Below are 27,018 nucleotides of genomic sequence, written 5' to 3' on the forward strand. Positions count from 1 at the left end.
AGCCTATTGGGACTGCGCCCAATCGATTTCTCTCGCAAAATTACGTCGGATTAGTACCAGAAAGAATTTATACCAGCACTTTTCAAAATCGCGAAAATTTTCGCCAAAAATACAAAGGGGTTAACCTTCCTTTTTTTTTGACCGAAAAACCTTCCGTCTCAGAATTGATTTGTATGACCCTTATCCGACCAATTAGACCCCCAGGAACTCAGAAAACGAAGCGAAAAGAGCGTGGGACCAACAGGAGAGAAATGGCGAGCGAAAAAGCACCAGCTGAAAAATGTCGAAAACACAGGTTCTCGTTTTTTGGCTGTAACTTTTGATCCGTTGATCGCAGCCTATTGGGACTGCGCCCAATCGATTTCACTCGCAAAATTACGTCGGACTAGTGCCAGAAAGAATTTATTCCAGCACTTTTCAAAATCGCGAAAATTTTCGCCAAAAATACAAAGGGGTTAACCTTCCTTTTTTTTTGACCGAAAAATCTTCCGTCTCTGAATTGATTTGTATGACCCTTTCCCGACCAATTGGACCCCCAGGAACTCAGAAATCGCAGCGAAAAGAGCGTGGGACCAACAGGAGAGAAATGGCGAGCGAAAAAGCACCAGCTGAAAAATGTCGAAAACACAGGTTCTCGTTTTTTGGCTGTAACTTTTGATCCGTTGATCGCAGCCTATTGGGACTGCGCCCAATCGATTTCTCTCGCAAAATTACGTCGGACTAGTGCCAGAAAGAATTTATTCCAGCACTTTTCAAAATCGCGAAAATTTTCGCCAAAAATACAAAGGGGTTAACCTTCCTTTTTTTTTGACCGAAAAACCTTCCGTCTCAGAATAGATTTGTATGACCCTTATCCGACCAATTAGACCCCCAGGAACTCAGAAAACGGAGCGAAAAGAGCGTGGGACCAACAGGAGAGAAATGGCGAGCGAAAAAGCACCAGCTGAAAAATGTCGAAAACACAGGTTCTCGTTTTTTGGCTGTAACTTTTGATCCGTTGATCGCAGCCTATTGGGACTGCGCCCAATCGATTTCTCTCGCAAAATTACGTCGGATTAGTACCAGAAAGAATTTATTCCAGCACTTTTCAAAATCGCTAAAATTTTCGCCAAAAATACAAAGGGGTTAACCTTCCTTTTTTTTTGACCGAAAAATCTTTCGTCTCAGAATTGATTTGTATGACCCTTTGCCGACCAATTGGATCCCCAGGAACTCAGAAAACGCAGCGAAAAGAGCGTGGGACCAACAGGAGAGAAATGGCGAGCGAAAAAGCACCAGCTGAAAAATGTCGAAAACACAGGTTCTCGTTTTTTGGCTGTAACTTTTGATCCGTTGATCGCAGCCTATTGGGACTGCGCCCAATCGATTTCTCTCGCAAAATTACGTCGGATTAGTACCAGAAAGAATTTATTCCAGCACTTTTCAAAATCGCGAAAATTTTCGCCAAAAATACAAAGGGGTTAACCTTCCTTTTTTTTTGACCGAAAAACCTTCCGTCTCAGAATTGATTTGTATGACCCTTTCCCGACCAATTGGACCCCCAGGAACTCAGAAATCGCAGCGAAAAGAGCGTGGGACCAACAGGAGAGAAATGGCGAGCGAAAAAGCACCAGCTGAAAAATGTCGAAAACTCAGGTTCTCGTTTTTTGGCTGTAACTTTTGATCCGTTGATCGCAGCCCATTGGGACTGCGCCCAATCGATTTCTCCCGCAAAATTACGTCGGATTAGTACCAGAAAGAATTTATTCCAGCACTTTTCAAAATCGCGAAAATTTTCGCCAAAAATACAAAGGGGTTAACCTTCCTTTTTTTTCGACCGAAAAATCTTCCGTCTCAGAATTGATTTGTATGACCCTTATCCGACCAATTGGACCCCCAGGAACTCAGAAAACGCAGCGAAAAGAGCGTGGGACCAACAGGAGAGAAATGGCGAGCGAAAAAGGACCAGCTGAAAAATGTCGAAAACACAGGTTCTCGTTTTTTGGCTGTAACTTTCTATCCGTTGATCGCAGCCCATTGGGACTGCGCCCAATCGATTTCACTCGCAAAATTACGTCGGACTAGTGCCAGAAAGAATTTATTCCAGCACTTTTCAAAATCGCGAAAATTTTCGCCAAAAATACAAAGGGGTTAACCTTCCTTTTTTTTTGACCGAAAAATCTTCCGTCTCAGAATTGATTTGTATGACCCTTTCCCGACCAATTGGACCCCCAGGAACTCAGAAAACGCAGCGAAAAGAGCGTGGGAACAACAGGAGAGAAATGGCGAGCGATATTTATGATTTATTTATTATCAATACATGATGCATACTATAAATTTTATAATTTTCTAGGAAACGTACTAGATTATTTACAATAATCGGCTATAATATGACAATAACAGAATTGTTCGTTTCGATATGGGATTCAATTTGACATGCAGTCTACATATTTCATAACATCAATATTCAGAATTAGGAGTAGGAATAGGAGTGGGATCAGGAGTAGGAGTAGGAGTAGGATCAGAAGTAGGAGTAGGAGTAGGAGTTAGAGTAGGAGTAGTAGTAGATGAAGAAGTTGGAGTAGTGGGAGTTGGAGTAGGAGTTGGAGTTAACGTAGAAGTAGGAGCAGTAGAAGTAAGAGTAGTAGTAGTAGGAGTAGGGTAGGGTAGGGTAGGGCAGGGTAGAGGGTAGGTGGTAGGGGGTAGGTTTGCCCCCATCACCACCCCATCACTCCACTACCCCAACACCCCAACAACCCATGACTACACCACCCCAACACCTCACCACCATCGCACTACCTTCAATCACCTTTGACGACCCCCGTCCTTCTCGTCGCCCTCGATCAGCCGCAAAGACTTCTTACCGCCTCCGACCACCTCCAGCGACCGCCGCGGACCACCTCGGGTTATACCTTGAATAGTAATAAATATTTTCAGTATAAGAACATGTTAAAAATATTGTGTGAGGATTTATATAATTATTTATTAAATTAATAAAATAATAAATTTTATCAGCGCATTTATAGCTACTGAATTTGTGCTTGCGCGAAGAAAAATTTGAATGATTTATTGTAAACATGACAAGTTTAAAAAATTTCAGATAAAATATAATCAACCTGGCCACCAAGTATTATAAAAATGTTTTAAAAATAAAATATCATAAAAATAAAAAACTCACCATGCATAAATCCTCGTCCTTCTCCTCCTTGTCTTCCTCCTTGTCCCGCACAATCACCCACAACCACCTCTAACCACCTTCGACCATCTCCAACCACCGACAACCACCTCCAACGACCACAGCTAACCACCTCGGGTTATACCTTGAATATTAATAAATATATCTAGTATTAGAACGCATCAAATATATTGCGTAAGGATAATTGTAATTTTTGTATTGACACATTCCACCAAGAAGATTATGAGAAAATTATAAATAGTGATAGAATTTGTACTAGCGCATTGATAGCCACTGAATTTGGGCATGCGCAAAAAATGAATTAAATAAATAATTGTAAACGTGACAAGTTCAAAAAATTTGAGATAAAATATAATTACTATTGCCATTAAATGTTATAAAAGTGTTTTACTCACCGCGCACAAATCCTCGTTCGCCTCGATCACCCGCAACCACCTTCAACGACCGCTAACCAGAAACTACGGAGCGCTTGTCCTGAAAGTCGAGTTTCACCAGGTAGCGGACCTAGAGCGCAGAAACTACGGAGCGCTTGTCCAGGAAGACGAGTTTCACCAGGTAGCGTACCCGGAGTCAAGGAACCACGGAGCGCTAGTCCTGGAAGTCGAGTTTCACCGGGTAGCGGACCTGGAGCATAGAAACTACTGAGCGCTTTTCCTGGAAGTTAAGGTTCACCAGGTAGTGGACCTTAAGCGCAGAAACCACGGAGCGCTTGTCCTGAAAGTCGAGTTTCACGAGGTAGCGGACCTGGAGCACACACAGAAACTGAGGAGCGCTTGTCCTGGGAGTCGAGTTTCACCAGGAAGCGGACCCGGAGCGCAGGATCCAGGAGGAAGAGAACCCGGTACTCGAAATCTGCGGAGCGCGATTCTCATCCGTCCGCTCTACTGCGCGGTTGTTTCCAGACTGAGGAATTCGGCTAGCTGATTACTATAGAGCGATGACGTCAAGAGAAAAAAAAATTTGGGTGACGTCACTTTTCGAACAGCCGAACATCCGACATCTTAGGTTTCGAACTCTAATACTATGCATGATGTATGATGATTTTAGCTTTCACATTTCAGACAAGAAATACGCACTTTATCTTTTCTGCCGATTCCAGACTCAAGCGGCTAGGCCCTTATATGCTCAGCCTTTGACTAAAGACATATTTCACATTTAACGGGTCAGCTAATAACGCTGCCGTTTTGCGAAACTTGGATGTTAAAAATTTTTGGTCGTAATCTTCAAACGTGTGTTAAAATACACTCGAAGTTTTATGAAGCTTCATATAGTTTTTTTATTCTATGTAACCTTTAATAAAATGATACAAAGATTAATATTCACCGCATTTTTTTTTCTGTTCCACCTTAACTGTTGGTCGTGTGGTCTTCTAGATCTTTTTTACGCACTCTTGGAGGTGTAATTAGTCTGAACCGGATCGTACAAATAGATTCTGAGACAAAACTTATTACCTGAAAGAAAAGGCCCTGAAAAGAAACTGAATAATACTAGGATCCATTTTTTTTTCTTTTTTAACTAAATGTGAGTCGTGGGAGTGAGGAAGAGAGAGTAAAGCAGGTATACGGTCATTGTAGAAACACCCGCATTCGCACGAGGGAGAAGAAAAACTGCCGAAACCCTTGTCCGGGTGTTGCCCGAATTTCTTGATGCACTATATCGACACAATTTTGTGAGAGTAGAGATGTATGTATCAGTGTCCCATATTTAGGGTATTGAGGAATAGTTTTCAAATGAAAAAAAATCAGATTTCGAGGGAGTGCAATTTGTTATGATTGCATAGTATCATGACGTGAATTTTTCCTCAGATAGTAGCTCTAATGACCAGCAAAACCTCGCAGTTACACATTGTTATGAACATCATAACATTTGTAATAAAATATATACTGAGATCGTGTCCGAAACTCGTGTATTTCAAACGGGGAAATCTGCACTGTTGTCAGCGCCGCTTAGATTTGATATAAAAATCTGAAACAGCTAAGCAATAGTTTTTCACTTTTTTGAAATCGATTCACCCTAAATATGGGACACCTTAATATGTATATATGAATTACATGTATATGTATTAACATCTGGTTATTACTGTTTTATAAAAGAAATATCGTAATTGTATCTACCATTTCACCATTCAAAACTGATGATCATTTTCCCGACCATTTATAGAGAAATATGGACTATACGCTATGTAAGTATATATTCTTGTAACATCTAGAGGATCGAGTCGAATGAGAAGACCAACTCACACGATAACATCATTCTGCAGTAAACCGCAAAAGTACCGATAATTTGTACGATTTCAATTATTGAACCCACGATTTTCCATTTCGCGTTCTATTTCAGGGACAAGTTCAAAACATTGAATCGTCACTAGTATGAACTTATTTTCGTGTACTTGGACGACAGAACCTGCGAATCAGGACAAAAAGAAATAGTGTAGAATTCAAAATCCATCTCGCATATCTGAAGTCGTATCATTTTCAATTAATCGGTTACTTATAGTTTCAACTTTCAATAAAAACGCTCTAGGCAAAAGCCATTCGATTCTAAAAACAACTGGTTTTAGCAGATTCGAAGCTAACTACGCACTGGAACGTGGAGCTTCTCAATTTATTATGCTTACATTCGTGTGTCGCTAGTAGATTAAATCATTCAAGTTTAAACCGATTTCTAAGTGGTACGTGTGAATAATTAACAAGGTATAATTTCCGTCCAAAATATAAAGATATTTAATTGCACACAATTTAAAAGTTCATACATCATTACCGGGCTCACTTACATTAATTCGCTATTGTGAGCCCGTAAATTGCGAGAATTCTTCATTCCCCGTAATTATTATTGATAAGTGGTAATAATATGGGGTCACTCAATATGGTGTAGATATACCTTATTTCTAAAAATATGCTTACATGTTTGATTCATCTACACATTCCATAGAAGTGTTCGCTGTGCGGAAATAGAGCTAAGGATTAATTAATCTAACGAGAAGAAGAAGAGCATGATACTTCTCCTATCTCATCATCACACCAGGTGAGATATGCAATTGATAATTTCCATCCGATAAAAAAACTTGATTGTTCAACTCGCGTCTTTTCCAACTTAAAATGTAGAATAGAAATATAAGAGATTAGTGGCGGTATTAGTATTCGGAACTTCATACAAAATTCGGCCGCAATTATCTTACTTCTATCTCAATATTGCATAACTAACGTATAAGGGTCAATCTTGAAAACAAGGCATGATCACTCTCACTACCTTTCACGGAATGAAATTTTACAATTAGTCCTGACTTTGAATAATATTACGTACTAATAACGCGGTAATCACGTGTAAATCGGCCATCACAGCTATTCTGTATAATATATAATAGGAGACTCTTGTCGTAAGATCGAAGACAAATATCAATGAAATACTGAACATAAATCTACAAGACTTGTAACGTAACGTCGCGCGTCGGCCGAAATCTTGCCGATAGCGTTACACACGATTATGAAAACAACAAACGGTGTAATGTGCGTGGTGACATAAATATGTAACGAAAAAAACAAAAGAAAAAAAAATTGAAAAACAAACTTTGATCTTTATATCACTAGCAAACATCACACTTCTCTCGGACAGAAATTCCACAGTAATTATTCACACCGCAATGATCCCTAAAATCAAGAGATCCTCGCAACATGGATTTACGGTATATAAATATATACTTGGATGGATTACGTTCAAGTTTTAAATTGTAAGGCGCATATATGTACGTACGTTCTCAAACAAGAACGCCCAATTCCTTATCAATATAAAGGTTCACCCTCGGTCACCGAGCGACACGTGCATTTGATTTCACTTTCACTGGACGTAGCTTGGATTGTAGGGCGCTTGTTTGGTGTTATCTTCTCTGGTGTACTGAGGAGGAGGAACTGGATGCTGCGGCATAGCTGAGTGAAAATAAACGGTTTTTATCAAATGGATACTCGCATTTTACATATCTTTACCATGAAACTTAATCGACAACCTCAGAAATAGAATCAATTTTCACTAAACACTGACAAACGGTATTAATCCAAGTTACCTGATACGGCATTCGCATAAATTGGCGGCTGAATTTGTTGTATTTGATGAACTGTGTAGCCAGAATTTGAGGGAGGTGTCTGAATAACGTGAATACCCGTAACAGGTGTTTGCATGCCTGAAAAATTGATTTGAAAAATCAAAATTCCATCGTCTCGTGTCCGGGACGCGAGTTATTTTCGTTTCAACTGGTGAATTATGAGGAATACCCGATCAGTCAAAGTTTACAAGAGAAAACGTACAAAACATTGTCTCCTATGTACTATACTGTACTTACAAGCTTATATGCAAATCTTGAGGCAATTTTACAGCGTAAGATTCCAATAACAATATTGTTATCATTTTGCTTCTCGCGCATTATTACAGGTACGGCGGTATCACGTCATAAACGTTCATCGTATTTCCAGGTACTTCGTGTCCGTTATCATTAAAAAACTGATAATTCAAGACCGAATTTTTTTTATGAGTAACTGCTTTGAGATAATAGTAATATGAAGAAGAAAAAAAAAAGTGAGAAATGCGATGACAAAGTTCTTATCAGACGTTGGAGAAATAATCTATATTTTTTATTCATACAAAAGGTGCAATCAGAAATAATATATGTGCATAAAGACTATAAATAAAGTTTTGTACAGAGATTCAAATGAACGCTGCTAAATTTTGTACAAGTGGTGAAAGAATGTGATACATAAATCACTTTCACAGTCGTCATATTTTACTAATTATAGTATCAAATTGGAAATGAAATTCGTACTTAAAGAGGATCAGGAAAATTAACATGTGCCAATTACGCATTTTATTAGATTTTCATTTCGTTACGAATATTTATTAAGCACGTATATATTTATAAATAGTATATAATAGTTTTACACACAATATTTCTGGAAGCATCTGAGGTAACACAGAGTGATTATTATTCCCTTATCTTCCACTTGCGGTGTTACAACCACAAACTTAATATACCGTTCATGAGCAAGCATACTACTTTTAGGTAACTAGAAAAAATAGATATATAAAAATATAGGTATATGTGTCATATCGTTAGACTTGTAAATGATTTAGGAATCTTGAACAGGAAATTAAACTTCTCGTACATACCGCGTATCATCTTGTAACAGGGGTACCCGTACAATCATATATCACGTATGTCATTTACAGTATACGTTGGTTCTTTTCAATGAACCGAAGCAATAATAGAAATATAAGCTGTATTACATATAACGTGACAATATAAAAGATTTGTCATTTACTGTATAGTTCTTAGTGCAAAACATTTTTTTGCTCGATAAATACAGATATCGCCACATTTTTCACGTCGCATAGCATCGATACAAAAAGCAGTAGCTATTTCACATTCATCAAATTATTCCTAACCGCAACTAGCGAATTTCCTTAATGTTGTAAATCACTTACTTACACAGAGAGAATAAATGAGCAGATATGACTCAATATTGCAAGAAAAAAAGAACACATCGGATTTTTTGGTGATATATACTTAGCAAGATGTAGAATTTACTGTAGAAGCAGTGAAAACTACTGCCTGCAGACTAAAATCTGCTGTATTTATAATAAAAAATAAAGTTGACATGAGTATTTTTTATCTTACCTTGATGTGTATTTCTTTATTTGCAGTTTTGAGTAAATTCTGTTCTTTTTCTCCTGTTCGTAAACTTGAGTCGAAAATTTTTTTTGGTTCCTGCAGTCAATAATGCGCAAGCAGAAGTAGGAATTAAGGTAAAAATTTAGCTGAATTATTATTAATAATGAACCGAACTGGTCTGTGGTATTATTGAGGGTATTATTGAGGATATTCTAGGGACAACATTAAGCAAAATGATTGATGTTATTGTTGATATTGTGCACGTTAACAAAGCATTCGTGAGACTCTTGATATGCCGGTTAGGATGACTGAAATGGTGTGATTTTTTTTTCTAGTCGTAAAGCAGGCTGAACAGAAATGAATAAAGCCACACCCTACAAGACCAACACGTTGACAAACATGTTTTGTGCGCTAAAGATTCCTAGACTTGTTCTAAATCCTGTACAATCCAAGTCTCCTTATAATAAATGACATGATCATATCAATGTGATACAAAAAATGCCAGCAGCAGCCATGTAGTTTTATAGAGTATGTAAATGTAATCACATAAAGAATGTTACAAAGAATTTGATTTCGTGATAACATCTGCCGCTATGATAAAATATATTTCGGCGATCACGTAAAAATTATCACATCAAAGTTATCAGCTACTAATTAAATGTAATGCCAAACTCAAATTCAAACAGCATATTTGAATGATTGTGTAGGCATAACATCAGAACAATGTCTAAACTCAGAATTCCTCGACTCCAGGCCGAAACGCACGCAAAACTAATAATTCCTATGTAAATTTCAACACCTTACAACATGCAAGTAGTATTCTCCTACAAATAACAAACCGTAAATAAATTTTTACTTCTATTAGAGTTGGAATACTGCACGTAAGCGTAGAATAATATGATCTTCGATTCATGAAGAAAATACAGTTAATTAATATTATATAGTACGCATTTTTTTGTGATTATATTTAAATTGATTAATAAAAAAAAGACAACTTCGAGTAATACTTATATGTAGAAAATGATTCCGTTTGTTTTGAAATTAAAAATCATTTCAGGATGCGTCGAGTGGTTTCATTCAGGCAATGGGTCCTGAAAAAAAACATGCATGAGATTCTCTTGAAGTTTCACTCAAACGATGCAGGTCTGGAAGAGTTAGTACACAGTTAGTATGTTAGGTATGAATCCATTCACTCGCCGCAGACTTACCCCTAATATTAGGCAGACAAAGAAATTAATCCTCAGAATCAGTTTTCGAAAGGGTATAATTATATGCTTATAGTAGGAACTGATATGGACGTTCTGTCTCATCCTCATTCTCATCCTGTATTGTAAAACTTACCGCACTAAGCAAATGAATAAAATGTTGCGTTTGTTGGGCAAAGATATATACAAAACATTTTGAGGGAAAACCAATAACGTCATGCCTAGGATCAGTGGTTATAGTTTTATAAAAAAAACATCTGACCAAACTGTGGAATGTCTGTAGAGTAGAGTATATGATAATTAAGATCATTTTCTTTTTTTATATGTGAGAGAAATCGAATAAAATAATCGAGGAATGTTTCGATGGATAAATAAGCAGTGAGCAGAATCATTTGTGACATTTTTTTCATAACGATATTCGCTTGCATAATATTTATGTGATAAATGGTAGACTGCAGAAAGCTTATTCTGAGTTTATACTGGTCCCTTACTGCTATAGATGGTTCCACGGTGACGTCGTCGGTACCATGGACAACAGGCGCAGCAAAGGCAGGAAATACAGAAGACAATCAGAGAGATAATAACGACCACAGCGATAACAACAGGAACGATTATGCCCAGTCTGAAAACACAATTTTTTATTATACTCGTCATTACATGATCGTATTGTTAATTCACTATTAGAAATATTGACCTTTAATTATAGCTATTCATTTATCAATGACATAAGTCCTAAATAGTTTGGTTTTATGAAAACAGTTTTTAATTGTAATCTCGATCATTGAGGTATAGGTAATACATAAATTGAGCATATTTTGATCGATGAAAATAGTAAAAATTGTTTTTTTTTTTATTACCCAGTTCTCATTGTGAACTCCGCCCAATCGCAGCAGTAAACAGTACCATCGACTCTGGGGCAACAATAGCTGTTTTCGCTCGGATCAATAAGTGGTCTCGGACAGGAATTCACGAATTTGTCGATAAAATTGTCACTGGTTCCTAAAGTACAGTCCATACCTGTATGAAATAGATAGAAAAATATTAGTCACTTCAATATTTCGCATATAAATAATTTCACATGAAAAAATAAAGGATCATTTCGAGGCCAAACTTTTCATGTTTGCGATACGGAGCAGAAAAAAACCTGAAAATTTTACAGGATTCGTATGCTTTTTGGAAGCCGAAATTCCCTGACTTTTCCAGGTGTTACAGCCTGAAAATAGGATTTTTTTCAGTAACCTTCCAAGAAATATGCCGCTGATTCATGACAATTTTTTTGCTTATTAATACTAATACCTTCAATATTACCTAGTAATTAATTTACTCTCCGACTACTAATTTACAAACAACAGCCAGCGATTTTCAGTAAAAAAAAAAAAAACGAAAGGAGGTTTGATATCAAGTAATGTAGGTATAAGAACAAGTTTGTTTCTTCAAGAAACTTAAAATTCCAGTCTTATTTTCAAAATTCCCTGACTTTTCCCTGCTATAAGAAATTCCCTGAGTGTTCGCGGTTTTCCCCGTGCGTACAAGCCCTGTTTTATCGCAAACAAACAAGAAGCGAGTTTGAGGGAGTGCGTGTAAATGCGGAACGAAGTATTCACAAGGAGATAAGAAATCCAAACCTTACCACACGAATGGACGGAAGCTAAAAGAACGCTGGTTGTCAAATGTAGATATAATTCAGTTATACCGAATCAAAGCTTGAAGTTTTATGAGAATATTTATTAGCAATTCAAAATCGCTGAAAAATGAGTGATCGAAGTAGCAGTGATGAATCATGACGAATCTTCTCAATATGTAATAAGTGAATTTGGAGCATAAGATAAAACAGGTGTCATTATTTGTCGTAAAAGATAGCAAAAAATCATTTTCTAGACACGATTATTGATATCTACGTGTCGGGAGGAGTTTGATTCATCTCGTTTTTACGTACCTCGTAAAATTAATCATCTGTACATAGAAACAGAGCGAGTATATATGTAGAGATATATATCTCCACGACTTAAGTCTACGAAGTGTACTCATGATACCATGATACGCTCGTGCTACCAAGAAATCATTAAGTGGAGAACTGAGGTGGGAGTCGGGTTTCAAATAAGCAGATGTGTGTAATTCGAAAAGGCCCGAGTTCCCGGAAATTCTGAAATCAGTCTCGCAATACGGCAATCGATAAATTACGAATTATCGGAAAGACGGAGACGATGAAGAATCCGCATTGAACATCGCCGCAGGAGGGTATGGGATGGACAAAATAAAAAAAAAAACGTAAACAGGAATAAAACAAGAGCCAAGAGAGAAAGAGCGAAAGAGAGAGAGAGAGAAATCAGCGTGCAACGACGATGATGCGTCATGCGCAGTTATCTCGACGCCTCGCTTATTGTTAAGCAGGCGACACAGACGCTCAAACAGGACTCGACCTGTGTGCGTGAGGATGTTGCCAACCAGTTTCAAACTCTGCGTCGCGTTCCAGCGGATTCGCTTGACCACGATAAACGAGAAGTCGGAACGGCCGATTCGGTTGTTCGTTACGTAAATGAATGATCCTTGAAACCGGACACGCTTCGAGAGTGTGTCACGGTTAGTCCTGATTCAAATCGGGTAGGAAACGAAACGAATCGAAGCGTCGGCCGGTCGCCGATATATCGGTACTTTGACGGATATTGACTCACCGTAGGCAACGCTGACCAGACAGATCACAGCGACGATGGAAACCGCGAAACGAGCCATTTTGCGTGTTTTATTATTCTACTGTCACTTTTTAACGGACCCCGATTATCTGCGGGGTTGATAAACGCGCACCGGACGCAATGAATCGAATAGCTTTTCGTCGGACGAAACCACGACTACCTGCACAACCACTTGCGTCGAGGACAAACGTGTAACCACTGCTCTCGCACAATGGAACGAACTCTGTGCGAGCGAATTGATACCGCCAACCCGAACCTTGAACCCGATTGCCGAGCCGAAGAATCTCGGGAATACCCGAAGCTCCGCGCATGCGCGTGAAATCAAGACTAGGCGCGGCTAGGAGCGAAAATCGTACGAGCGACTTTTCATCGAAGCGGAGATGCATCCTTGCCGAATGAGGATTCGCCGAACCTTTATCGCCGGCGGGTTTTTCGCACGCGAAGTTCACCCCTGTCGCAATCGCTGATTCGCTCACGGAATCGTTGTTTTCGTCGATGCGATTTTGCCTTAATTTACCCTTTAGGCATCGCAGTATTACGAGATTTGTCCGTTAGGGACCGCTTTCAATTTCTCCTGGCTTCGATTTCAAGGATTCCTTTGTGTTCGTTATGGATTTGAAATTTTTCTCTTTAGTTTCTTTGTTTTACTCGTAATGCTTGATAATATAATACCCTGTTATGTCGATAAATAGCAGCTTACAGAGAATTAGAATGTAATTATGAATTGAATCACGCATCTATCCTAAGAAATTTATTTTTAATCTCTTATATGTACATATATGCATATCTTACATCATATTTGCTGCGACCGCCGACAGTCATCATTTACAGGACATACGAATGTCACCAGCACTTTGTGCTAAAACTGAATCACGTCGTAGGCATGACCTATTTTCGTATTTTTCTTAACCTAAGGTGTGATAGACAATGACGTGAGAAGGAAAGAGGAGCAAAAAATAAATGAAAGGTTCAATTTTTATGATCTTCAGATATGCATATTCACGCCTGCGGCAAATAATGTGTCTAACGACTTTTACTGTACATATACAATATAATATAATGTAGTATAGTGCATACATTTATTTTTAGAATCAGAAAATACTGACCACGCAAATTCCGGCATTTCGGAATTACGTCTCGAGTTAAATTGCTTTGGAACAGAGCCCAGTCAGCGAACTGTGCTGTATCAAAAAAATATAAGTCTTCCCCAACAGATAATTGCACTGTCTTACATCTCCGCATATATTCATATTGTAACAAATATTTTCCTTAAGTTCGTTTGAACTTATTAGCGAATTAAAAATTATGCGATATTTAGGGGGGACCCAGGTTAGAGGGTGAAGTAATTCTTTACACCCGGTATAGTGCACTGAAAAATTGTATTACTTCTGTGACTTGCTTGGCACTCTTTATACAAGAGAGAATAAAACGGCGAGCTGAACGAAACCGCCTTTATTCAACACATGGTAATTGTCATGCAAATTGTACGCGTGTCTGAATCATTCATCTTCGCCTAGCCTCAACGTTTCTCAAACCCGCTGGTATAACGCACTCCTACTCGTAATTATACTCTAAAAGGACAGAGTACCTAATTACTATACAATTATCTGTATTCTTTTTTACTTCAATAAATTGTTATTCAATTGTAAAATGACAACTTATTTCGAACAACAATACCTTTGTAGACGTGAATTCAAAGAGTTTCGAGGCGTCGTCGGTTTGTTTGGCGATTTTTACGTACTATATCAGACACAGCCGTAACACATCATGTTACGGTTTAAAAATCGATGAAAATGCAATGTGTGTTTCTCATAGAAGTAAACGTGGAACGAAATGCTTTAGTGCTGACCGGATGTAAAAGATACGGCAGTAGATGCTCGAACACGATCGTTTGAAAAACAAAGCTGGTTGTCTTGATAAGTCAAAGCGACACTTGATAATTAATATACTTTGCAGAAATTCGATTCTTTAATGAAAATCTAACACCGTCATAATATTCTTATCGCACGTAGAATAATATAAGAGTGTAACTAATTTTACTAGTTCACAAGCGAATAATTCCACCTTAAAACCAACGACGAACTCCCCTGCAACGCAAGTACCAATAACGACGCATGCAATCTAATCTCAGTGATTGATTCAGCAAAGCTACGCAAAATGGTAATAATAAAGTGACGTATATCGCTGATCATTCCGAGAATATCCGATCAACAGCGGAATAAAATTCTCCGTAAAATAATTGGCACGATTCTATATTTATTCCATCATTCAACGTCGTAGAACAAACTGCAGCTCTACGGTATATCGCACGTACATAACTATAATGCGTTGATCCGCGTTCTGCCGTCGGATGTAATCATTATCCGTCAACGTTTAAGATCATCCAATTACCATTGTACCGGTACAGCTGACAGTTTATAGTGTCACGTTTCTCACTTCGTGACGTCAAAATAAGATGTAGGGTTCATTTCAGGTATCAATTACTTCTAGCATTGATAAACGGCAAAGAATTTACTCGCTTACTCGTATATCATAACAATAACGTTCACCGTGGAATGATTTCAAGATTTGTTCATAAAATTAAAGCTCTCGTGCCCTAAAATATTACCCAGACAACACACCTATCGCAGGGTCGTCAAAATTTACCGAGACGTTGTAAGGCGTTCTTCCTCGGAAAATTTTCCGGCATGGATCAATTGATAAAACGAAAAGATGTCTTAAAAACATCTCAACAAGTTGTTATTTTTTAATAGGCTTATTTCGTACATCACTTGGAAAAAACTTAAAGAAGTCTTCCTGAATCATAACCCCTCTTCGGCGGCAGGTGATTTGCTCAGGTATTAAATTTTGTGAAATTGCCACGCTGACTCGAACTATTAAAAGAAGCAAGCCCGGTGATGTACGCTGGTAAATTATATATATATAGTGAAATCACTGTCATTTCGAATTGCCATGCGCAAACTAGTCATTGTCACGAATTAACATTCTTCAGGGGGAAAAGTTTCGAAACTGAAATATTATCTTGGCTTCATTGGATACTCGATAATTTCATCACGACTCGAAATTGAACCTATGCGATAAGAGAATGCTTCTTTTAAGATTTTTGCGTTCAATATTTTTATCAGCAGTTTTTAACATGATGCAATGATTTTTGCATACCTATGATATAATTTGTGTAATTATTGCCAATAAGATGACAGAGAAAGAATAAAAATAAACTCGTTTCAACGAATTAACGATACTGCGACCAAGATTTAAAAACGACTGCAGCGTTGAAATGTCGACAAGTTGTATCATCCACCTTGAAAATTTCTCGTATCGAGATCCGGGTGCGTGCAGATAAATACGGGGTGGAAATCGCCGAATAAAACGCCTCCACAAAAATCATGATTTGGGCGGTGCAATTCCATTTTACCGAATCGTATCGCACGATAGTAAAGAAGTCGATGTTCAATACCGGATGAAATTTACGAAATTATGAAAAACTGCGTAAATCGTAAGAAAACAAGTCGGCAAAACCAGTTGCCCTTATTACAATGACCAAGGGTTGCGATGAGTTGAAACTAAAGTTTTGAATTTTCGAATAAAACTGTTCGTCAGAATTATTTTATCATCGTCACACGCGATTTATCGGTAAAGTACGAAATTTTTTTGCACGTACCCTGGCCGTATTGAAAGCTCATTTCTAGGCTTCTGTAAAAACGACAAAAAACGAAAAAAAAAAAAAAAAAAGAAAGAAAAAGAATCGCAATATTTTCTTCTTTCACTCCACCCTAATGCACCGTATCCATAAGTGCGTGGATCTGCGTCGCGGAGGAAAGCGCAGAGAGAGAGAGAGAGAGAGAGAGAGGGAGAGAGGGAGGCAGAATCCCTCGCGGAAACCCCTTAAACCTCGAGCTTGCGCGGAAGTTTGAAAGGCGCGACTGATGGCTCAGGTCGTCCGCACCGGTGTATTCGTCTGTGAGCTTTCGAAGGGGATTCACGCGGTACCCCGGCAATTTTCGTCGTCGCAGCAAGCCAGCCTGCCTCAGGACCCTTTGCCCTTTAGTAAAGTATATAGTAAAGAGAAAAGAAATCCGTCGCGAGTTCGGGGTAAAATGTGAAATAGAAAGGTTAGAGGGATCGCAGGGCCCGTTTCTCTTTTTCGTGGGTGTAGATTTTTCTCCACCGTTTGACGTATCGCGGTATATAATCAGTGTATGTGAATATCGTAAGTTGCCAAAAGGTTTGCCTAAATTATACGACCGATAAGTGCAGTTCGTGCAGAGTATCGTGATGGTTTGGAGGGGGTGAATTTTTCAACCTATAACCGCTCGTTCGTTTCGGGTTTTTCTACGAGAAGCGGCGAGCTTCAAACACCAAGTCAGGTACGATTATTATTCTAACGAAGGGAAAACGAAGGGAGGCATGAGATTTAATAAAAAGATTTCACTCCCGTCCTGTGTATAATCGATACTCGCAGGCCACCAGAACACTTAGACCGATCCATTATTCTACCTTTCAAGAACTTTGCCCGAAATTTTACCGCCTTCGTCTCGTTCTTTCACTTCGGAGCTTTTCACGGAATCCCGCGGGCGTCTCGATATCCGTAGAAATGAAACCCGAATCAGAGAATTGCGTTTGGGCTGTTGTACTAAAAGGGTGCCGAGACACAACCGGTAAAATTAAAATCTGGAAGTTTTCACACGAACGCTGGACAATTGACGTAAAGGAAAATAAAAGGAGCTGATTCTCCCAACCTTTTCCACATTGAATTTAATCAATACCCATCACCGAATCTATGTACTTTTAAGTCGGAGATATGTATTTTGGTCCGTTAGTTGGTGAAACTTTTTTCATAAAAATATTGTCATTCGATACCAGCAAACAAACAGCTTCGATATACGTAGGCGTAAAATGTATACTTTGAGAAGTAGACTGACAAGGGATGAGAAGCACGTCTTACGAATTTACCCGATGAAAGGAAAGGCGGTCAGCACGCGATTCGAAATCCTCGTCGCAGACCGCGTCGTTCGTATAAAACTCGCCGACGGAATGAAACGTGAAATGGGTTTCGCGGATCGCGGAATGAAACTGTAAAATCTCCGAGACGTGAAATACGCTGCAGCAAACTCCAGCGGTAAAAGAAAAAAAGCTCCAAGAACCGTGCGCAGCCTTAAAATCCCGACGATCCGCGATGCATCCCTTCAAATCGACGTATACAAATTTTCCACCCCGATTGGATATACAACGTAATCGATAACCAAGTAGGCTTGCAAATGCGAAGCTCCCCGGTGTGTAAGGTGTAACGTGTACAGACAGGCCCGAAAAAATCCACGAAAAAGAATATCCACAATCAGGGTTCGCCGGCAATATTCACCGGTAAGCCGCTTACAAGCGTTGAAAGAAGTCGACGAGTACGATGGTAATCCAGGACACGTCTGCACCCTTATTCAGACAGGGTGTGAAATCCCTGAAATCACTCCCAGCGGTTGCTTGAACTTGCAGGCGAAGATCGCGCTTAGGAACTGTAAAGAACTGTAAACAGTGCCGCCATGTCTGAAAGCTCTGGACCAACGAATCCTTGCCGAAGGTGATTTTACTTCCAAGGACATTTGCGGAACGGAGTGTTAATGCAACGTTATTCGAGAAGCTTCGCCGCGTTTTCACCGCGTCAAATATTATACGCGTTGATACGAAAGCCCGACGGCGGTGTATCTGTGTTGTATTTCGCTTCGTTGTGCAAAGATGGAAAATGCTGAATAACCAGTAGCTCATGGATGTACAAGGCCGTAAAAGCTGCGGGATTGTCGGGGAAATTTTATCGTCTAGAAAAGTTGGCAGGGTAATGGTGGGGAGTTATATACATAAATGCATGGTACATAAATGTGTATACAGGGTATATATATATACGTATTTAGGCCGAGGCAGAACGTCTCAAGATTTGATTATTATCCTAAATTTTATCCGAGCATACTCGGAAGAACTTGAAACTTTTTCAACCTCGTTACGAAATTGCGTACATAAACATTTTCGTCAAAGAGCGAAAATTCTCGGCTTTATACGATTGTGCAAAATGTGATTTTATTTTTGTACGAGGTGCTTATTAATGCCGGTCCTTTTTCTTTTTCTTGCTTTTTTTTCCGTCGTCACCGTAAAAAAAAAAAGAAGTAAATGGCCTGATTCGAGTGGATACGGAAACCCGACGCTAAAAGCTGTGGCTTGCAAGCCGCGACGGAAAATGAGAAGACCGATATATCTTTCGGTTTTTCGTCTTTACCCGTCCCAGGTTCACACAATTCTGTAACGTAGCAAGGGGTTGACCATCCCCTGTTTCATTTTATATGGCAAAGAGCCAAGATTGAAATACGTTAGGAAAAACAACAAGAAGTACAACAGCTCCGGATATCGAAGGGTCGAAACTTGGATCACGGAACGCACTTTGATCCCTTACTTGTCTGTATAATAATTCAACGAGAGAATTTTATATTCTCCTATCTCGGCTATCAGCGATCGGTAAAGTTGCCTGAAAAAACACGGACAAATGACTGTAATTTAACGCGGTTCTTTGAAAGCGAACCTTTTCTGTGCCCCGCGATACATAAATTGCAATTCCCTCAGTATTTAATACTCGGTTATATTATACCCATTAACGTTATAAACTGGATGTTTCGAGGCTTCCTCTCTGTAATTTTGTTCATTTTCTCGCCAGACCGTCGAAGCTCACCGCCTGCATGTTCACACAACCGCATTATATTTAGACCTCGAATCGGTACCGAGTCTGTGCGTTCAAGGGTTTCAGAAAAGGCAAACTCGCTCTCGATTAACTCGTCTGAGGTTCACCGTACCCGCCAGGCCGCCACCATAATATAATATACCTATACTGTGTCTTGGTGCTGCAATATCAGCTCTGATGTGGAATCTGGGGAATTTGGAACGGCGAGAAAACGAATTCTTCTTCCCGTCGAGGAAGAGGGGCCTTCATATCAATCGACTGTCTGGAATGAAGGCTTTATTACAAACGTTCGTACCGTCCGAACCGCAAATTGTTTCTGAAAAATTTATCGTTATCTAAAATGGTGGAAACGCGCGCGTATTACGCTTGTTCTAATTATGCTTTTCATTTTTTCATCTTCGTCTTAATTCAACGACGAAATCTTTCCTACTGAAATATGGTGATAATGTTGTGGTCGATTTCAAGATGAAAAATCAACACGCAAGGTGCAGAATAAACTAATAACTTATACTTTCAACCGGGGTATAAGCAATTTCGACGTAACGGCGCCGCGACATTTATCCATATTTCACGGGGCGAAATCACAAATCAGCGTTTCAAAGCCGAAACCTAGCAATCCAGAAACCCAGCGATAACACAAACCGCGTTATTCTCGCCCCAGTATCCACACAATAATTCAGGGAATATTGGCCGAGAAATTATTCACACGAATGATTGTAAGCCTGCGTCATGATAGGAAGTCGGATAGACAGATTGCGATAATATTTCCCCTTGTGTATAATTCTAGGTATTCGATTTGATTCGATGTAATATGTGCCGCGAATCCCATATGTATTAGGGTGTTTCGGAAATTAAAAAAATTTACGATTTTCCACCGTGGCACCCTTAAAATAAAGAGTCTGTGAAAAGACGAGCGTTCTACGTTACGTGGAAAATCGCGCTCATTTGATTTTTCAAATTTTTTTTAATCTGTGACGAAACTTAGTCTTAGCATTTAAATTATTATTTCTTTCCTGACATTTATATTCAACCCAAAGATCACCAACCATTAAGCAACGATATATCATCCGGGAATCTTGTTCTCCTAAATGAAAGGTTCATATTAAATTATAACTATTTTATGAGATTCAATTAATAAGGAAAAAGTCGTCAAGCATCGACCCGAAGACTTAATATTACAAGTCTGGTTCTTCTTTCTGACGTAAATTGATATTATGATTGACGTAAGTAAGAAAAACCGTTTTTACTCGCGGTACTTTATATAAGTTCAAAAAAAAATTTTAAAAAGCGAAAGATCAACCTCCACGTAACGTAGAACGCTCATCTTTTTATCGAATCTTTCTTTGAATCTAAACAAACTTTTTAGGAAGTGTCGCAAATTATTTTTTTCTTAAACACCGTTTCTGACAAATTTTTCGGCCGAATATCGTTGTTGTAAAACTGTTTTATCCAGGTATACAAACTAAACAACGATGATCCTGAAACGTTTAATCAGAGATAAAGACGTAAAAGAAATGAACAAATAAATTGTAAAAAATAACCATTGAAGGCGGGGATGAAAATCAACGTTTGACTTTGGTAATTTATAAAGTTCGGCTTCGGGCGGTCAAGTTTATACATTATACCATGCGTGTTGGCATTCAGAGTGATATCGTCGCGCGGATTGCGTGCAAGTTTGCCAATCCGCTAACAGAAAATTGTTCGCTCGGTTATTACCGCGCTGTTGTTCGTCAGCAGCCTCGGAGACGCGATTGCTAACCGTTTGGTATGCACGTAGAGATTCGAATATGTATTTATTTGTTCAACAAGCCCTGGTATTTCTCGCGTGACGCGTAGGCTAACCCTGGGGAAAAACGCGTGTCACTGTGTATAACGCCTCTGTGTGTATTTGCATGCGTGTATGCACGATTGGATTCGCGAACGGTCGCTCTTCCGCCAAGAGAGCTCGAATAATCCTTGATGAGCACCGTGTTTAAAATGATTTGTCAGATGTTTATTACAGACGTTGCCTCGTGTTTAGAAAATTCTTCGGTCTGTAGGTACAACATCATTTTGGCTTGCTTTCTCAGCACGATTTTTCGTTTCTTGTTTATTCGCGTGTTAGTTGGATCGAAGGTGTTTGAAACGATTAATTTCGCGTGAATGATGTGAATGATTTGGACAATTTAACAGAATTCAAAAATTTCGAATGATTTTTCACCCGAATTTTCAACTGATGTGATCGATTATCGTACTGTTATTTTCTTCCAACGTTGCGCAACGAATGTTTGTAAAGAAAAAAATATTACTTTTGCTTCGAATGCGCAAATCATCCTTCCTCAATTACCGTCGGTTGCATTTCTTTTCCCAAGAATAGCTCTGCGGTATGAAGAATAAAAAAACTTATCTAGACAAGAAGAAAATAAAGCGAGAGGTGTACGGATTCTTTTTATATCACCTCCGAATGAATGAGAGAGAACATACGAATGCTTATCGGAATTCCGCGTATAGCGCAATTTACGCGGTACTTCAGATAAATCAGAGAAAGAGAAAAGGAGAGAGAGAGAAAAAGAAATGAGTCTTCTAAGCGCCGTCTCAATCTTGAGTAAAAATACGAAAGAGAAACCTGAACGTTTCGCGTAAGAATGATCGTACGTTATAAGCTATATTAATTTTTTTCGATCATTCTTCATATCTTTGCCGAGCATTTAAGCCTCGGGAAAACGGCGTGTGTAAGTAACCGAAATATATCAACTAGGAAAGAACGAAGTTTTTGTTGGACGGTTCTATAAATTTTCTATCCGATGCCATCCTCTCCCTCTCTCTCTCTCTCTCTCTCTGACGAATGGTACACGTTAACCACTCGGCAGTTGTCGTGAAATTTTATTGCCCAATTTAGAATCGGATCGAGTTGTGACAGGGTCAGGAGATCATTCGGTAACCATGACGGCTCTCGTTGCCTTTGCCAACTTATCGTTGACCGGCGTTATTCCATCGAGTATTATATATGCTGCAACGATATTCGTACCATTCGACCACCCGACTTTGCACGCACTTCAAATTACGAAACTAATTCCCGTGTTCCATTCCTATCGACGTTGCCAATTTACCCCCCATTTTTCATAACTGCATTCGTATTTTCAACGAAAGATAAATTCGTTCGATACGCGAAAAATGTACAAGCCGCGTTGATCCTACCAGTTATATTCTAGTGTCCGTTTTATTTGTTGAAAAAAAAGAAAAAAAAAAGATATCGATTAATTAGTTAAATTACAAGAAACAATGTGGTACATGCGAAGATTAGAAGGGCTTTCGCGACACGAGAAGCACTCGGAAGCGAATGCGGGAGGATTTGTTCAGTGAACAATAATAACGTATCCATATAACCGTGCAGCGGACGAACCCCTGACCCCGGAAAGTAGTTGAGCCTGTTGAGTCGACCGTTGTATGCACGCGTGTATAATGTTTGTATACGTACGGTTCACGAATTTGGAACACAGAGGTATAGTTAGGCTGACGAAACGTTAATTGAGACGACGCGGCGTGATTAATTGTCTGCTTTATTGCAGTCTATGTGCGCGAGTACGATACTCGAGGTTCGCGAATTAGTATCATCCGACGAGAACGAGCAATTGAATTCCAACTCCGCGTTACGCGTATTAAACGTAAATGCAACAAATTTATTATCAAACTTTAACGATGAAATTGGGAAATTTTAGACCGTAATAACAATTTTTCCGAACGAATCGGACGATTCGACAGAAAATTTTACCTCATACGCTGAACGGTGGTTTTTTTTTTTTTTTTCTTCTTTTTATCTCTTTTACTTTCGCAGAACGTAGAGGGTTGAAAAATGCGCCAATTTTTCGGGCATCGTACGTGTTGGTCAATTTTTCTTTTCAATTTTTTTTTTTTTTTTTTTTTTTCCTTCCAAATTTAGATCTACAAATTGTAGGATACGAATGAAAGAATGAAAACGATGTTACGCGAGGCTGAACGAAAATGAAAAGTAAATGCAACGGAGACGTGTGTATGTGTGTGTATGGATGTAGCTCCGTAATAATCTACATACATATCATTATCTACATAGATATATGTATGTATAGATATTTCAGCACAAAAAAGACACGGACGAAGAATAATCAACGGAACTTTTAGAGACGAGGGGTCAAAAAGCGCGGGAGTAAGCAAATATTTAAGCTTTGACTAACAAGAAACACAGCTCGTGGTGTCGGAGCAGAGTTGACCTTAACGAAATTTGCCACACTCAGAATTTGACAAACAATGAATATTAAGCGGTTCCATTAATTTTCATAATTAATATATGCTGATAACATCCAAGGGTAGCTGTTGCGAAGATTCGCCCCGTCTATGAGTTGTACATCCAGACAGGAGTCTGTGTCTGTGGCCTGTGTATGCGCTTAATTACCGTATACATATGCATTGAGCTTGTGCATGTACAGCTAGATATTCGCAGGCTTGAGGATAAGGGCGCGAATATATTACCGTCCACCAATTTGAATATTTTCACCCTATACACGAAGGGAAAGGATTATTATTCGAGTCGAGCGATATTCGTTTGATTCAACTAAATTCGGTAGTCAAACGCGGCGAGCATAATATTTAATTCATCAAAATACTTTTTGCATTGACTGTATTGCATTAGACTTATTCAAGCGCGGATGAAGTATCTTTCAAATGATATCACTCATAATTGTCACGACTAAAAATTTTGCAAAAAATTTTGCTCAAAAGCGCGCGGTCTTTCTTTTATTTGGTAAACAAATTGGTGCAACTGATTCAACCATTTACGCCAAACAAGATCCGGTTGGATCAACAAAGTACGGCATTCGATCGATGTCAATTTTTTGTTGGCTAGATTTATAAACTTGTTTTATTTGACGTAGCTAATTGTTTCCGTCAACGAACATGCAACTTGGCGGAACAATACATAAACTTCAAATGAAATGATATTTAGCTGAGTCAATTTCGGAAGCGCATCGAAAGGTTCGATCGAATCAATACTTGACTAGATCGCGACAAGAAAAGCTTTTGTCGAATCAAGGAATTCGCTTGACTAAATGATTTTGACAAACTGACTAAATCGAAATTGTTAAATTGCAGTCATCGTATTTGAAACAAATAAGAGATACTAGATTGAAGCGAATGGATTCCAACAAAATCTACTTTGTTGGATCGAGAATTCTTTTCCCTCTGTGTACGAGATGAGGAGATTCATCGTACCTGCCGTTTCGTAATTCGAGTAACATAGAAATCTACTTCATCGCATCCTTCATCAATGCCTATGTATTCATTAAACAAACGAATTATATCACTTGGAGAACGAATATTTTTTCTGAAAATAAATAATTAACACTCTTGTTTCACTGTCGGGAGATTTCTTTCAGAATTCCTGACAACCTGGCAGCATGGAATTGCCGAAAAGCTTCGAGTCCTTTCCCGAGGAGCGCCAAGGACGCAATAAAATTCTTGAGTGATCGTTAAAACTCCCGGTAATTTGTCGCTAATTTCCTTTCTTCCCCTAGTGCTCGTTTCTATCAGCGACCGGCAAAAAAAATGATCGACCTCCTGATACAGACAGTCGCCATGTCCCTAATTATCACGTAAAATTCCCCGACTTATTGTCGCTGTTTGCTCATTATTAATGTTTACTTTCCATTTATTGACTGAGAAAAATTCGTTCGGATAAACTATTATTATGTACGAATTAAAGTTTCTCTAACTTCTTTTACCGAGCTGGTGTGAATGATTTTTCAAAACACACGTCGAATTGGAATCGAGTTACATGTAAGCCTGCTCTGCTTTAGAGATGCTGATTCGACAAAACTTGGTACCTTTCATTGATTGTATTATCACGTAGTTGAGATTGATCGCCGAAGATCTCTTTAAAAATATAAAAATCAAAAATATTGCGATTATAAAGAAAATATTAGGTATCCACGGATCGTTCATTTTATATCTAATAGTAAGATTACTTATTTTGTTCGAAATACTATCCTCTACAACTTTACTGTAATACCTTTCTTTTGTCACGGTGGCTTCGTTAAATATATATAATTTTACAAAACTGCAACGATACTATAATTACGGTCAGCAAATAGAAATATTGATTTGACTGTTGAAAAAATCTAAAATCTATCGCACTGACTTTGTAAAAAATAATTGTCTGATTAAAATGAATTCTGCTGGATATGAAAAAAATTTGAGACGATGTAAAACGAAGCATGAATATCCAAGCTTTTGTTTGTAATTCCAATATTTTCTAGTTTTGTATTTTTAAAGAGATCTTTCTTCTTTTCGAGCGTGATAATTCGCCCAATACTCAATCTACGATCATGTCTTGACAAGATTGATAAAAGTACCTTATCGACTTTTGACGAATCAACCTTCTCAATTTGCAAACGCATAGATGCGACGAAACAGAGAATGCAAGGAGGCATGAATAGAACTCTTCGGAGCAAAGCATATCTAGGCGTGAGTTATTCTTAGCCAAATTTTGACGCGGGGAAGAACGACCAAAACGCGATTTGAAACGAAGCCAGAACCGCGCAGCGCTAATACTTATGATTAGTACGGAGCGTTCGGAGCAGCGAAATTACAATTCGTTGCTAAAAAATGTAAATTAAACGTGCGTCTTATACAATCCGAAAATCCGTAGTGTGTGTAATAAAGTATTTATATCGATATAATTAACAAGAATATCTTGGTTTTTCCTTCACCGCGATTTTCACCTCAGAAAATCACCAATTCTTCCATCTAATACTTTTAAAAGAAGCTTCTCTCACCGCAGATTAATTTCCAAACGTTTTCGGTGTTTCCGGCCGAAATTTCAATGTTTCAAAATTTCCGAACCATCGAAATTATTCCACGACGAGTTTTGTTCCATAACGCGATCCTGATCCTGCCTAACCCAGGACCGAATTGCCACTCGAGGCGACCGCCTATGTATATTTTATTATGTTTCACGGGTGATGGTAGGAAATATTCATGGTTACCGTAAGACTTGGAGATTCAATTCCGTTGAAAGGGGAGCTTCGGGTGCCGGGGATCAAGTGAATAAAGCATTTCCGTGCGTGAGTGACGCGGGTGAAAATTCGTGGACATTTATTTGGCAATTTCTGTATGATCGCGATACACTTTCCGAGTATATATCTGCATCGATATACGACACGCTTAGTATCGCGGTGATAACAAGTGTACTTACCTAAGGCGAAAGTTTTCGGAGGAGAGAGCCCAACTTTAATCCTTCATACCGGCGTCGTTCACTCCTCGATTATAATCTCCGTAGTTTCGCTTCGTTCCTTCGACTTCGACTTCTTGTTCCGACGTGGTGCAATCGGTGTTTGAACAAGCCTCGCATATTTACGGTCCTGCAAGTGCGCCGGAGCGGAAATCGGCCTGTCTGTAAATCGAGAAAACAATCAGAGCTCGCGAAATGAAATCAGACCAGATCGGCGGTTTGCAAGGCTGAGGAACCGACCTTTGGACCATTTCCTGCATTTCAGGCGGTCGGTTAACCGAGAAAAATTCAACCGTCAACCTCCAAACGATTTAGAAACTTGTCAGGCGTACAAGTT

General features: G+C 38.9%; 2 protein-coding genes and 1 long non-coding RNA gene across 4 annotated transcripts in view; 1 reads left to right on the forward strand and 2 right to left on the reverse strand.

Moving 5' to 3' along the window:
• Positions 1-2,283: 2,283 nt before the first annotated feature.
• LOC124294724 lies at positions 2,284-3,616 on the reverse strand. Its single transcript, XR_006904654.1, has 3 exons — positions 3,571-3,616; positions 3,158-3,299; positions 2,284-2,891 (listed from the first exon to the last, which is right to left on the reverse strand). It is a non-coding gene; the product is annotated as an uncharacterized LOC124294724 (long non-coding RNA).
• A 2,258-nt stretch (positions 3,617-5,874) lies between these two features.
• Positions 5,875-26,794, reverse strand: LOC107219093 (protein shisa-4). Of its 2 annotated transcripts, none has more exons than XM_046741429.1 (5): positions 26,646-26,794; positions 10,894-11,053; positions 10,528-10,658; positions 7,233-7,349; positions 5,875-7,098 (listed from the first exon to the last, which is right to left on the reverse strand). In XM_046741429.1, the coding sequence occupies exons 2-5, from the start codon at positions 11,049-11,051 to the stop codon at positions 7,010-7,012; spliced, it is 495 nt and encodes a 164-aa protein (XP_046597385.1). In that variant the 5' UTR covers positions 11,052-11,053; positions 26,646-26,794; the 3' UTR covers positions 5,875-7,009. The 2 variants fall into 2 exon arrangements, with proteins under 2 accessions (XP_046597385.1, XP_015512665.1); XM_015657179.2 differs by lacking the exon at positions 26,646-26,794 and adding an exon at positions 12,709-12,969.
• LOC107219096 overlaps positions 16,659-27,018 on the forward strand; it is a 35,767-nt gene continuing 25,407 nt past the window's right edge. Inside the window, exon 1 of the mRNA XM_015657183.2 lies at positions 16,659-17,093. The gene's annotated coding sequence lies outside the window, so the exon portion shown is untranslated. The remainder of the gene's footprint in view (positions 17,094-27,018) is intronic.

Source organism: Neodiprion lecontei, chromosome 5, assembly GCF_021901455.1.
Source record: "Neodiprion lecontei isolate iyNeoLeco1 chromosome 5, iyNeoLeco1.1, whole genome shotgun sequence".
Lineage (NCBI taxonomy): Eukaryota > Metazoa > Arthropoda > Insecta > Hymenoptera > Diprionidae > Neodiprion > Neodiprion lecontei.